Genomic DNA, 13,611 nt, shown 5'->3' with positions numbered 1-13,611 from the left:
ATCCGCAGTAAGTTTAAAATAAACTGAAGTATGTATCAATATTGATACTGAAGTGAAACAATTTCCTACCAGCACGGGTAGCATGGTCGCGCGATAGACGATAAAATATCAGGCCGTCCCTATCGCACTATTAGTAAGTGCGATAGGGACGGCCAGATGTTTTATCATTTATCGCGCGACCATAATTGCCTGCCAGGTGACGATTATCTACACTACCTCTAATATTATAAATGGGAAAGTGTGTGTGTCTGTTTGTTTGTCCGTCTTTCACGGCAAAACGGAGCGACGAATCGACGTGATTTTTTAGGTGGAGATAGTTGAAGGGATGGAGAGTGACATAGGCTAAAGCTAGTACATATTAAATAAATAATTACTTTATTAACTTTCTTGGCCCTTACTCTTTTTCAAAATCAGCAACATAAAAATCCCGCTGTCATAAAAATATAAATCCCAAAATGTCCATTACGTCGTCGGTTGTAGTTGTATTTTTTATAAACAGTGTAAATTAAATTTATGACCATAAGTTTAGCATGTGATTGATTATGCTAAAATCAGGATCTGTGAGAATGAGATTTGATTTTATTTCTTTCTCAACGCACAGTATTATCTCTTATCTTATAAACTGACAACAACGTTTAGTTAAACATATTTATAGGCAGACCTTTGAAAATTACTGATGCCTAAGTTGAATTTTCCGATATCCATCGACTCACTACCATCACATGGAGATGTAGAAATTCCTCTAACGTACCTACTATAAACTCTAGTTATTTTCTAGGTGAAAATCATCATCTTGATCGTGCCATAGGGCAACGGTCTTATTCGAGCCAGCCCAAAGTAGGTAGTACTGTTATAATGTATAGGAAAGTGTTGGATACATACTTATAGAAATGAGCAAACAGGTGAAGCAGATAGGATACATTTACATTACACATGGGACATACGTTACATTGTTAACATTTCCAAATGGTCTACAGAAATAGCATTGCCAAAGAAAAAAATATCAGGAGGAAATAAAGCAGTGCAATGGTGTTTTATTTGTGAGTACCTGGTCTACTAGGTAAGCAGCTTTTAGTATACCTATACATTATGGTGGATGATACCAGAATGTTTCATGGGCTGACGCACGGTCCTCAAAAATTATCGCTTCAGTCAAGTACCGCGATTCATACCAAATGTACTAAAACAGCGGTGGCAATTAAATGCAACCTGAGACAGATTTTCAGAATGCAGGAGCCATACTATGGTCAAAATAGGAATGTAGACGATGTAGGACTGGAGTCAAAATGTTAATGTAGACGAGTTAAGAAGGTAAGTATTTAAGACTTGTATGATGGAGATAAGTATGCCACTAAAAGGTGACGAAATAGGAATTTGCGTGGAGCGGTCCTGAACCCTCAATTCCAGGTTATGGGGTGGTTAGTGGTTATCACCTGAGCTTATAAGTATAGGGTTACCTAATTAATTAAATAGGTACATGTTGTAAGATATGTATATTGATACTACTTAATATTGCAATGGTCTAAAATATGATAAGTAGTAAATAGAGACCTACTTACCTTCATTTCCACCTTTACACCCAACACTTTGTTGATTTTCTTCAAATGTTCACTCATAAATAAAAAACAAAACAGACATTAACAGTGAAATTGGGCGTCTTCATTCGTGTTTTAAGTCATTTCATAAGCACAGGGGTATCGCGAGCACTGTCGGATGTATGGCAGAGGTTCCTGGGGCAGAGTCGGTGCGTGGTGGGTCGGGGACGCGACCGCGCCTCGCGCTTGTTTCATGTCAACTAGCCGGCCGCGGCGGCGAGGCGGGCCCGCCGGAGACTCCCTCGCCGGCCGCCAGCCCCATTGGCTCGTGAACCGCGCCGGGCGTGGTTTCAACACATTTTATTCACTAGACACGGTAGTCTTCGCCTCTTCTATGTAAACGTGTTCGATTACAGACAAAAAGTAAAGCTTAAGCTGAATTATTGCTACGCGGCTACGTGTACGCTTAAAAGCTCTTTTAAAACGGTTTTTTGCGTCACTTAAGTACTTACAGAGTCGAACATCAAGATAACGCATAAACAATAATTCTAAATATTTTTATTTATATATTTGAAATGATACCAATGACAAAGGGCAATGTCAAAGTCCTAGGAAAATACGTTTAAATAATCTACCTGAGCAAAGTTTGTTTTGCCCAAGTCGACGCGACGTCTGATGGACTCACACAAATGCACTCTCGTGTTTTAGGCACCAACTAAAAAATGTGTACCTAGTGCCCTATTCAAATTGTGATTAAAAGGTAACTAAGGTACTTATAGACACAGGTTCTTAATTCCACGTTAACCGTTTATTGCAGATAGGACTAGTAATAAAGCTGGCCCAAGGCAGGGACTTGACACCGCCGTTAAGGTGAAAAATAACCTCTATCAATATTGTTTGCCTTCGAAATTGCTTATAAATAGTTATAATTATGAGAGTAATAAGTAAATTTTCTATAACTTGCGTTTACATTAATCAAATCTATGCCGCTCTAGATGCTGATATAAACCTAGTTACGTACCTAAGTATATTTTCTAACCTCTAGCCATCTCACATATACGAGGACCTTTTTATAACGTACTTTACTTACTAGAAAATAGAATAAATATGAGTGTGCACGGGAAAACGTCCCACTTTGTCGATTGCTTTAAAACCGATTTGTCAGTTTATTCATATACAAGTAAATCTCGCCTTAATGGTAACCGGCAAAGTGGGACGTTTTACTAAGCACACTCACAAATATTCCACCTTTAATACAGCTAACAAAATATATAAAACTGATTCTAGGTATAAGTGATGGGGTAAATGAGATTTTTCGCCTCATTTCTATTTTTAATAGTACATATACTTAGTAGTTATCAAGCTGTCAAGGAACTCTACGAGTACCTATCAAATCTAACGAAATCTTGGTTTAGGGATCCTAACTACAAAATATTGTTTACTTCATCTTTCATGAATAGGAGCATCGTAACTTTTGACATTAATATTTAATAATGGGACCGATAGACCTCACAAAAAAAACTAAGTCGAATGAATTCGATAAAAAAAAGCCGAGTTGGAATATTGGTTTTGGTAGTTTTTTTTGTAATGTACGTTTTCATTCAAATTAGGATCTTATGGGGGATTCCAACTTGATTCTCCAATTAGAAGATTTCCAGCATCAGCAATAAAACTATTACATACATACGTACAGTACATCAATTCACGCATGTATCCCCAAAAGGTGTAAGCAGAGCACAATCAACACAACATACCTCTATTCTATTCGCCGATGATACCACAATACTCATCAAAGGCACTGATATAAATACATACGAACAGGATGTAAACATGGCGTTAAATGGTGTAATAACTTGGCTAACAAAAAACAACCTATCAATTAATCTTAAAAAAACCAAATTTTTACAGTTCAGGTCATACAAAGCACCAAAACAGCAGGTCACAATACTACACGACAATATTGAAATAGAAGAAGTTGAGGACTCTGTCTTCTTAGGTATGACACTAGATACTCACTGTAATTGGAAAAAGCACCTCGACAATGTATGCAAAAAAATTAATAAGTTTAAGTTTGTACTATGGCGACTTAAAGAGACCGTTTCACAAGAAACGGCCCTCGTAACTTACCATGCCTATATAGAATCTGTATTAAGATACGGAATCATCCTGTGGGGAAACTCGGTGGAAGTGGATCGAGCATTTATAGCTCAAAAAAATTGCGTACGAACGATTTACGGCAAAAATCGAAGAGAGCCATGTCGATCTGTATTTGCTGAATCGAAACTCCTTACCCTTCCAAGTCTGTACATATATGAGGCAGCTGTATTTGTAAAACAAAATTTAGAACTCTTTCCGCCATTTAATAACTTGATGAATAGAGCACTCAGACAATACCAAATGGCAGTACCACCATGTAAGCTAAAAATAAGAAGAAAAAGTGCATACTATATGTGTATAAGAATTTTCAATCACATTCCCGCCGCTATTAAGACACTTTCCGATGCCGAGTTTAAGAACAAGTTTAAAAACATATTATGTAATGCATGCTTCTACACGATTGACGAATATTTTAATTATAAGTTTTAGTTGATAACATTTGAAATTTACATCCTTTGACATTCAATACTAAGTATAAATTTATGATTTAAATATAATTGTAACGATAACATGCATGCCTTTCAACATTTATTATATAGCACTAAGCATTCGGTGTTTTTAGTCTAATATTCTTAGTTTGTAAGGAAGACATTGCATGTACGCAATTCATATTCACATACATAGCTTTGACATGTAGTGAACATGGAAATTTTCACATGCCCTGTGGCAGAGCATATTAAGGATCTCCAATGTAAACACTTTATAACATCTACTGTAACGCACCATATGTTCTTGTGAATAAACTTTCATTCATTCATTCATTCATTCATTCATTCATTCATTCATTCATTCATTCACATGAAACTGCTGAAGTTTCAGTAACACTCTCAGCAATGCGGGTTGCAAGAAAACAAAATTGTAATACAGCAATGAAAGGTTGCTGCTGGCTTTTCGCCACATCACAATTGAACCCAAATCTCAGAGTTGGCTAGTACTTACGATAGGTACCCAGAGCACAGTAGTAAGGTAAATTTACTTGCTATGTTATCTGATTAGAGTTTTCAGAAAAAATTGGCTTACTGTACTCAGAATCAACAGCACTTTTCAACCCGTTGTGGCCGAAAAAAATAGCCGTAAGATTTCCAGTATGCGCGTGACGTAGTGGAAACTAAAACTTACACACCTTCATTTTTAGGAACTTTGGAGTATTGTCATAAGTCTTGATAATTCTAAAGCTGAACGATCCCTCTGATGACCTGCTTAGGATCTGTCCTAAGCAGGTTGCCTCTATCTTAGAAAAATCCATGAATCTACATCATAAATTTTCATCTACGGGTAAGTGCGTTTTCACATTATCCGATCCGATATCGGAATCGGATATCGCACCGATATCCCATACATTACAGGTGCCATCTTGGATTTTTTCTATTGAAATCCTTCTGACATCCGATATCGGATCGGATAATGTGAATCAAGCTGACTATCTCCCCTAACGCATCGACGCGTTTAGAGCTTGATTCGCCGACCAAAAACCGCTGTACCTACGGATGCATTCAGCAAACACGACGCGTGAGCGTCTTCATACTAACGAACGATTTTGGTCGACTAGAGCCGATTCCGCGTCGATGGTTTTGGTTTGGAGAGACCCTAAGTCCGTTTTCACATTATCCGATCCGATATCGGATGTCGGAAGGATTTCAATTCAAGATGGCGCCTGTAATGTATGGGATATTGGGCCGACATCCGATATCGGATCGGATAATGTGAAAACGCACTAACATTGCAGTTGTTTATATCCAATAGGTACGTATTAGTAAAACAAATTTCGATGGATATCTAATTCTGATTCTTTTTCAAAGTAATGTCGCTGAGAGAATACATGTACGTACAAGTTTTTAATTCGAATTCGTATGTCAGTACCTACTTAATTGATAGGGCACAAGTCACAAAAGTAACGGTTGAAGTCCCGCGCCGCGTGTCGCGAGTAGATAATGAGTGGGATTAGTCGGGAGCGCGCAATCAGCGCCCTTGTTGCGGGCTCAATGACACTCCAACGGTTTTGCGACTGTCATTTGGGTGACTCGTGATTTGCGGCTCAAAAGATAGAAGCTAATGACATAATTTGTACCTACATACTGGGTACTCTACGCTCGGAATCGTAACTTGAAGTCTAATAAAGAAGTAGAAATATGAGAGGGAGTAAGAAATGAATGCATTTTTTATTAATTAATCAACAATTTTTTAGGTCAGAGAATTTGCTGGTTATAAACACAATATTATAAATGTATAAGTATCTCATAAAACTTATAATACTTAATCAAGAGCTGGTCGATCAAAGACGCCGCTTTTTTATGACATTTCGAAAATAATCCAGTCACTCCAGTTCAGGTACATTTCTCTTCTAGTATTCTACTATTAACCATAACATATAATATTATGGCATCAATTGATATTAGAAAAACTAATAAACAAAACCACCAAAACATAACTATTAATAATATCTATTTCAGTTTTTTTTCTCACTACTTTGCAAAGTATGCATAGGTAATCTTGTCAGACCGGAACTTCTAAGGGTCATATTTTTATGTACTTACTGAAAAACATTGTACCGGTCGTACGATACACGTGCAAAGAGGGAGTTCGTAACTCGTGCCGATTTATAACACTTTCTTTTTAATTCCTCTTTTCCGCACTTGTATCGTAATGTACTAGTGTAACCGTTACCAGATTAGTTTTGTAAAATCCTTTCTTAAACTTCGTTCTACTTGATGGCAAAAAAGAGTTCGAAATATTAAAAAATAGAAGCAGACTATGAAATTTGTAACAAATATTTGCACGCAGAATCCTTTAAATTTAAATTCAGTTGCAGTGGCAGGCACCCCGCATCCCGCGCCCTCTGCCCACCGACCGTCCTCAGGGTACCTAGCCAACGTCCCAATCGCTTACGCTTCGTGTACGTAGGTAAGCTAAGCTTATCGTAGCTAGCTCTCCTATACTCTTCGCTAGTGGCGCGACGGAGTCAGACTGCGTTTCGACCGACACGCGGTGGTTCAGCCGGCCTCGCTGGGTGCGCAGCCGAATGGCATTTCTGCGACGCGAAACGAAAACGAAACGCCGCGAAAGGTAGTCTAGCTCTGTCACGCCAATACGCAAGAGCGATAGAGATAGATGTCTACGAGCGTTTCGTTTCGTGAGCGTTTGTGCCATTCGGCTACGTACTCTGTAATGGCAATCGTTGACGCAAGACGCCGATAGAAACGCAGTCTGGCTCGCACCAATACGGAACAGCAATAGAGACAGATGACTACGAAATAGTTATTTGTTATACAAGGGGGCAAAGTTGTATTTTAACGCCGAGTGTGGAATTGAAAAACGAGCAAGTGAAAGGATTCTATAGTTGAACCACGAGCGAAGCGAGTATTTGAGAATAGAATCCTGAACTTGCGAGTTTTTTAACACACGAGAAGTAATATACATTTGCACCCGAGTGTAACACAGAACTTTTTCCCTCACTATAGCGAGGAAACTACAACGCAAAAAATGCGTTTATCACTGCTTCCAGTAGTTCCACAGGTGGTAAATCATCTTTATTACTAGATTCACCTACTTTTATCAATTTTAAAACAGTTAATTTGACTTTATTCAAGGTCAAATTACTTTACCCACTAGTGGATAAAATGCGTTTTTACCCGCTGGTATTAAAGGACAAAACACGTGTTTCCGAGCTAGTGAGGGGAAAATGATATTATCGTAAACGTTTGTGCATTTGGTTACGTTACGTCTGCCAGGCCGGCATCGGCAGGGAGGAATAATTTCGCTTACGTATCACGGAGCTCTCCCTGCACCGTACGCTCGTCGATCGAGGACTCCTAAATCCGTTTAATGTAATTGAAAGTCTCCGTGTCTAACTTTTTTTTTTCAATATTTTAAACCCTTGATTTTACTGGTCTTTGTCTTTAATCATCAAGCTAGAACATATTTAAGAATCCGCAGCAAACCCGGCCGAATTTTATCTTTTCGTTCTCATTGTAACTATAGGTACGTGTTTAACAAGTGTGATGTATGTAAGGCGGAAATTATTTTGTATTTTTCTCTACCATACTACTCCAAAAGGCAATAGAGCAAAGAAGTTTTGTAGGCAAATTCTTTGTAAGAGAAATTATAAAAATAAATTGTTTCACTTAACTTAAAAACTGGGTGAATCCATTCTGCTATAAGTTTGATTATCTTTCAGATCATATTATATTTTTTATATATTCAACCTTAAAGCAGAATGGATTTACCCAGGTTTGAAGTTAAGCGACACAATTGTTTTTAATAAACCTGTTAATAATAACGTTTATCTTATTTTAGTTGTCAAAAGCGCCTTCCAAACAGTCGTTAAAAGTGTACGTATAATTATTATTTCCCATCAGGTAGAATATTCCCTTTATTTCAGGAAGCCGGAAGCGCCCGGCCCTGCAGTGCGGGCGCGGGGGGCGCGCAATTACTCGCCTTTCAGCGTTTGCAGCTTTTTGCGCGAGATATCCGAGAGCCGCTTCCGGGACTCGAACACACTTTTTAAATTCATTCCAAAAGCCTCCACTGTCACTCGGAATATCTGATGTAAGCGGAAATGAACTCCAATTGGCCGGAAGGATCGAATCATTCTATTAAATTGTAACCTATATTCATTTGAAATTCTAACTTCAAAAAACGAGGCGGTGGATTTTCCTTGCATTCGCTAGCATTTCTTATGGTTATGATACTTTCCGAAGTTACTCTAAACTAAATAGTATTTAGAGTATTTTCGGAAAGAGAAGAGATGAAGTGAATTCTTCATTTAATTACTGGATTTGTTGTTTACATTTCCCTGTCTATACCTGCATTATGGTTTATAATCATAAAAATCCTAATTACTTGGCCCATTACTCGATTGAAGAAAAAGTAATGCTAGCATAATAAATCGTTATTTAAAAAGAACTTGGAAATTAAGTCCGAAATGACTATAAGGTCAGAAATACGGACGAACATACAATCCAATGAGAGTTTTAAATGATTCACGTTTAGTTTCATTCATAAGACTTATATTGACCGGGATATAAACCGTGATTACCTTTTTGATTTTTATTGAGGTGTTGAGGTGGTGTGATGATGCATGCAACTGCGTCAAAATATCGGGTCCTCAATAAAAATCAAAAAGGTCATCACGGTTTATATCCTGGTCAAATATAAGTCATGATCAGGGAGCGTACTTTTCGTGCCGATGACATCAATTTGACGTCACGCTCCATATAGGGTGATCACAAATTGTTTTATTGTAAATTATTAATCATTAGTCATTAATCATTTTAAGTAAATTTCTTTGCATGGTAATGAATGCAAGAAGGATGCTGTGCTTTACGTTAGAGAGGAATTCTCTTTTCTACGTATTTACTGTAATGTGTTGTTAACAATACTATTTAATTAAATTTATGTATAAAAACAAATCAAATAATTTTATTCACGTTTCACATTTCAAGTAGGTATTACTTATGCCACATGTAAATGGACTGTATTTAAAGTTTTTTGTACACGATTAAAATGATTGACGACTAATGATTAATAATTTACAATAAAACTATTTGGGATCACCCTATATGGAGTGTGACGTCAGATTCATATCATCGGCATGAAAAGTACGCTCCCTGGTCATGATGTTTCAATGGATTACAATGACTACAAATTATTAACAAATATTACAATTGTTGTAATGATAATGAGAGTCACCTGTCGCGCCGTCCGTACAACCCTTGATCAATATCTACCCCACAACGCAACTAGAAATGGTTAATCAGTAACATCGATAGCTACCATCGACCTATGATATAAAACTGAGAACTGAATGAATATGAATAGTTTAGTGACAGCGGGTTATTTGAATAGAGCCACAAAACCGTGAATAAAATCGCGATAAAGATGAACACAAATATTGTAACAATATGCAGATAAAGTTGATTTTGTGTGCAATTACCAATTACAGAATGACAGAATTTCACTTCTCCTAATTGGAAAAGTTGTTTAAAGGGACTCTGTTAGGGGGCACTTTTCTGTTCCAGGGCATTTTGCCCAGTAAAATATTAACACAATTTTATCAATGATTTATCAAAATGGTACGTTAGGACCTACCTATGCAAGTAATTGATTAATGATTACAATTGACGACCGGTCTGACGCAGTCGGTAGTGACCCTGCCTGCTAAGCCGCAGTCCCGGGTTCGCATCCCGGTAAGGGCATTTATTTGTGTAATGAGCACAGACATTTGTTCCCGAGTCATGGATGTTTTCTATGTATATAAGTATTTATATATTATATATATCGTTGTCTGAGTGCCCACAACACAAGCCTTCTTGAGCTTACCGTGGACCTCAGTCAATCTATGTAAGAATGTCCTATAATATTTATTTATTATTTATTTATTTAATTTCTTTATATATTAAGTACTTACAAAAACATATGTCGATTATGTGTATCCTATTATTATTTATTATTTTCCCCTAAATAGCATAAGTATATTGACCCTAACATTTCTTCACAGGTGGTGTGGAGACTGTGGAGGCAGCATGTCACATGATAACACAATGCATTCCATTTCCACCATTCGGAAAAACTTGAATTTTGACTGAACCTTGACAGTTAAATACCTTGCAGGATTCTGTTTTAAAATCCTATATATACTTACCGAAGTATATGTAATTTTGCTCGCTTGTGACACAAACGCCTACTTATGGCACAGTATGGCCACTTCCGCCCCCCGCTGAAAGTGCCGCCCTCCTCTCTCGGTTACCTTACAGTTACCGGATGTCAAGGGCCGCGACAAACCAGTCTTAGGAAACTCCTATAAAAAAAAAATTGGGTATGGAAATCTAGTCACATAGACAACCTAACAAAATAAATTATGCAATGTCAACTCAAACGGGGAATTGTCAAATTAGCAACTTTCTGCATATTTAAAACTAATTGTGCTCCGTATTATCGATAGTACTATTTTTATACATAGGATGCCCTGAAAATTTCGGGAATTGAATACTTAGGAACGTATATTTGACATGTGTTATACCTCTTTGTTACAAGCATAGTCTCATTGTCCGAAAACACTGTCGTAGGAGGTAGGGCATAGCGAATGATATTCCGCTTTGTGTGGTAGGGCACAGCACAGCCGATATCGTCTCGCAGAGCCCAACTGGGGAAGTACCTCCGCCTTACAGAAGACCGCAGCCAAATAGCACTAGACCCTACTCATAGTGTTGTGTTCCTGCCGGTGAGTAAGGCTGCCAGAGCTCAACGAGGGTGCGGTGTGCTGATGACGGGAGGACTTACGGAACTAACTTGTTCCGTCTATTGTCCTTTGAGTCGTCGGCAACCCGAACCCTCCTTGGAACTTGTACACTCCTTTTTGCTGTGTACTTAACACAGCAAAAGGGAGTGTACAAGTTTCTAATGGGGTGGCAACGCGCATGTGACACTGTTTGAGTTGCAGGCGTCCATAGGTTACGGTGACCGCTTTACATCAGGCGGACCGTATACTTGTTTGCCACCGACGTAGTATAAAAACTTAGAAAAAAAAAACAATGTTCGATTTTCAATTGTTTTGTCGTTGAGTCGCTGGTGAAAATGGAGCTGTCCCGCGAAAGTTTTAGAGCAATGATTTATTATGACTTTAAAAGTGGATTAACACAACAACAATGTGGAGTCCGATTGACTACTGCTTTTAATAGTAAAGCACCTTCGAAGACGACAATATACAGGTGGTATTCGGAATTTCAACGTGGCCGTGTTTCTCTTGCGGACGACGTACGCGAGGGTCGACCGAAAACTGCCGTTACCGATCAAAACATCGATGTTGTTCGCCAACTGATAAAGGAAGATAGGCATGTTACATATCGGGAAATTCAGGAGGCTTTAGGCATTGGAATGAGTCAGGTACAAGTTATTTTACAGCAAGAGTTGGGCGTGAGGAAGTTATTTTCCCGGTGAATTCCTCACTTGTTATCTGACGACCAGAAAACGGTCCGTGTCAATTGGTGCCACAAAACCTTAAAAAGATTTAATGGAGGAAGCTCAAATGCCGTTTTTAGTATTGTGTCAGGTGACGAGTCATGGATTTACGCATATGAGCCTGAATCCAAAAACCAATCTCGAGTATGGGTTTATGAAGACGAGCCGAAGCCGACAAAAGTTGTTCGTTCTCGCAGCACGATCAAAAAACTGGTAGCTACGTTTGTCTCCAAATCGGGTCACGTGGCAACTATTGCACTTGAAGATCGAAGAACTGTCAATGCCGATTGGTATATAGGCGTTTGTTTGCCGATTGTTTTTGCTGAACTGCGAAAAAATAACCCTAAACGCCGTATTATACTACACCATGATAATGCCAGCCCTCACACTGCTCAGAAAACAAACGACTATCTGGAGGGCGACGTCGAATTACTGGACCATCCTCCGTACAGCCCCGACCTAAGTCCCAAAGATTTTTTTTACTTTCCCGAAAATAAAGAATCGGTTGCGCGGTCAGCGTTTTCAAACCGCGGAAGAAGCAGTCGACGCTTATAAAATGGCCATTTTTCCAACCCCCACTTCAGAGTTCAATAACTGTTTTAAAAACTGGTTTCAGAGAATGAAAAAGTGCATTAAAGACAAAAGCGAATACTTTGAAAAGCAATAAAAGTACTATTATTTCATTTAAATGCGTATTTTTTCCAATTCCCGAAACTTTCAGGGCAACCTACGTACTATGGTATTATTATAAAAATATTTTCCAAATTGTGTTGAAGATCTTGACCAACTGTTAGTCACTGCCGAAGATAATAGCAACAAAATGCTCCAGTTACCACAAAACGAAACTGAGGATCTGTACGTTTTAACCGTGGGAACCGACGATTACCGTTTCGACCTACCCGAAGAAAATGCATTTAACTATGTCTGTGGATATTTGCTCAGAAAATGCAAAGATGTTCACCAGAATTGCAAACTTATGGATGAGTACGTAAACTACAAAGGCAAAGTAAATATTACGAATACTTTGATAAGTATGAGAGCATTTAATACTGCCAAACCGTTTGGCTCACTATTTAATGCCCAAACTGACTTTAAAGATTATGTAAAGCAAATGGACGAAATTGACACGATAATATTTAAAGAAACTGATAAATTACTTATTTATGTGGGCAATGAGATTTTGAAAAATATTGAGCAATTTACATTATTCGACCTACCTTGCGAATGCTTTCCGGTTTCCGATTGAATATTTAAAAAAAAGCTATTTGAAGAAATGGAACGTGTAAATGAAACAAAATTTCTAGGCATCATATTGGACGAACATTGTTCTTGGAAGGCGCACATAAAAGTTGTATGTGATAAACTAGGGAAATTTGTATTTGCCCTCAAACAATTGCGATCGGTTGCCGGGGAAAGTACAGCATTGCTCGCATATCATGGCTACGTAACGTCAGTCTTAAAATATGGTATTCTTATATGGGGAAATTCACCAGATTTCATTAAAGCTTTTCTTATACAAAAAAAAACGTGTAAGAGCAGTATGTGGTTACGGACGGGGCCTCTTGTAAACCCTTGTTCCAAAAACTAGGACTGCTTATATTAACTGGAATATATATTTTGGAATTAGCGTGTTATGTACGGAAAGAACTCTCCTCATATACAACAGTCAATCGCAATCCACGTCTAAGGCAAATAGACGAGAGTAAATTGCTAATACCATCATGTTCTTCTGCTCTATTTAAAAACAACTGTTACGGCATGAGCATCATTGTATATAATAAATTACCAGAAGAACTGCGTAAGCTACAAGGCACACTATTTATGAATAAGTTAAAAAAATGGCTAATTAATAAACAATACTACAATATCAAAGAACTTTTGGAGGAATAATGTATTAAATTAAATTAAATAAATAGATTGATATGAATAATATAATTTGCAATTGTTAATTGATTATTGAATT

General features: G+C 37.9%; 1 protein-coding gene across 1 annotated transcript in view; it reads right to left on the bottom strand.

Moving 5' to 3' along the window:
• The window catches only part of LOC125240607 (LIM/homeobox protein Awh), a 62,239-nt gene extending 60,476 nt beyond the window's left edge, over positions 1–1,763 (bottom strand). Inside the window, exon 1 of the mRNA XM_048148567.1 lies at positions 1,560–1,763. Within this exon, the coding sequence (XP_048004524.1) occupies positions 1,560–1,616 (57 nt within the window). The 5' untranslated portion in view covers positions 1,617–1,763. The remainder of the gene's footprint in view (positions 1–1,559) is intronic.
• Positions 1,764–13,611: the final 11,848 nt, after the last annotated feature.

Source organism: Leguminivora glycinivorella, chromosome Z (genome assembly GCF_023078275.1).
Source record: "Leguminivora glycinivorella isolate SPB_JAAS2020 chromosome Z, LegGlyc_1.1, whole genome shotgun sequence".
Lineage (NCBI taxonomy): Eukaryota > Metazoa > Arthropoda > Insecta > Lepidoptera > Tortricidae > Leguminivora > Leguminivora glycinivorella.
The sequence above is the reverse complement of the archived record's forward strand: the minus strand, read 5'-3'. Positions and strand labels throughout refer to the sequence as shown.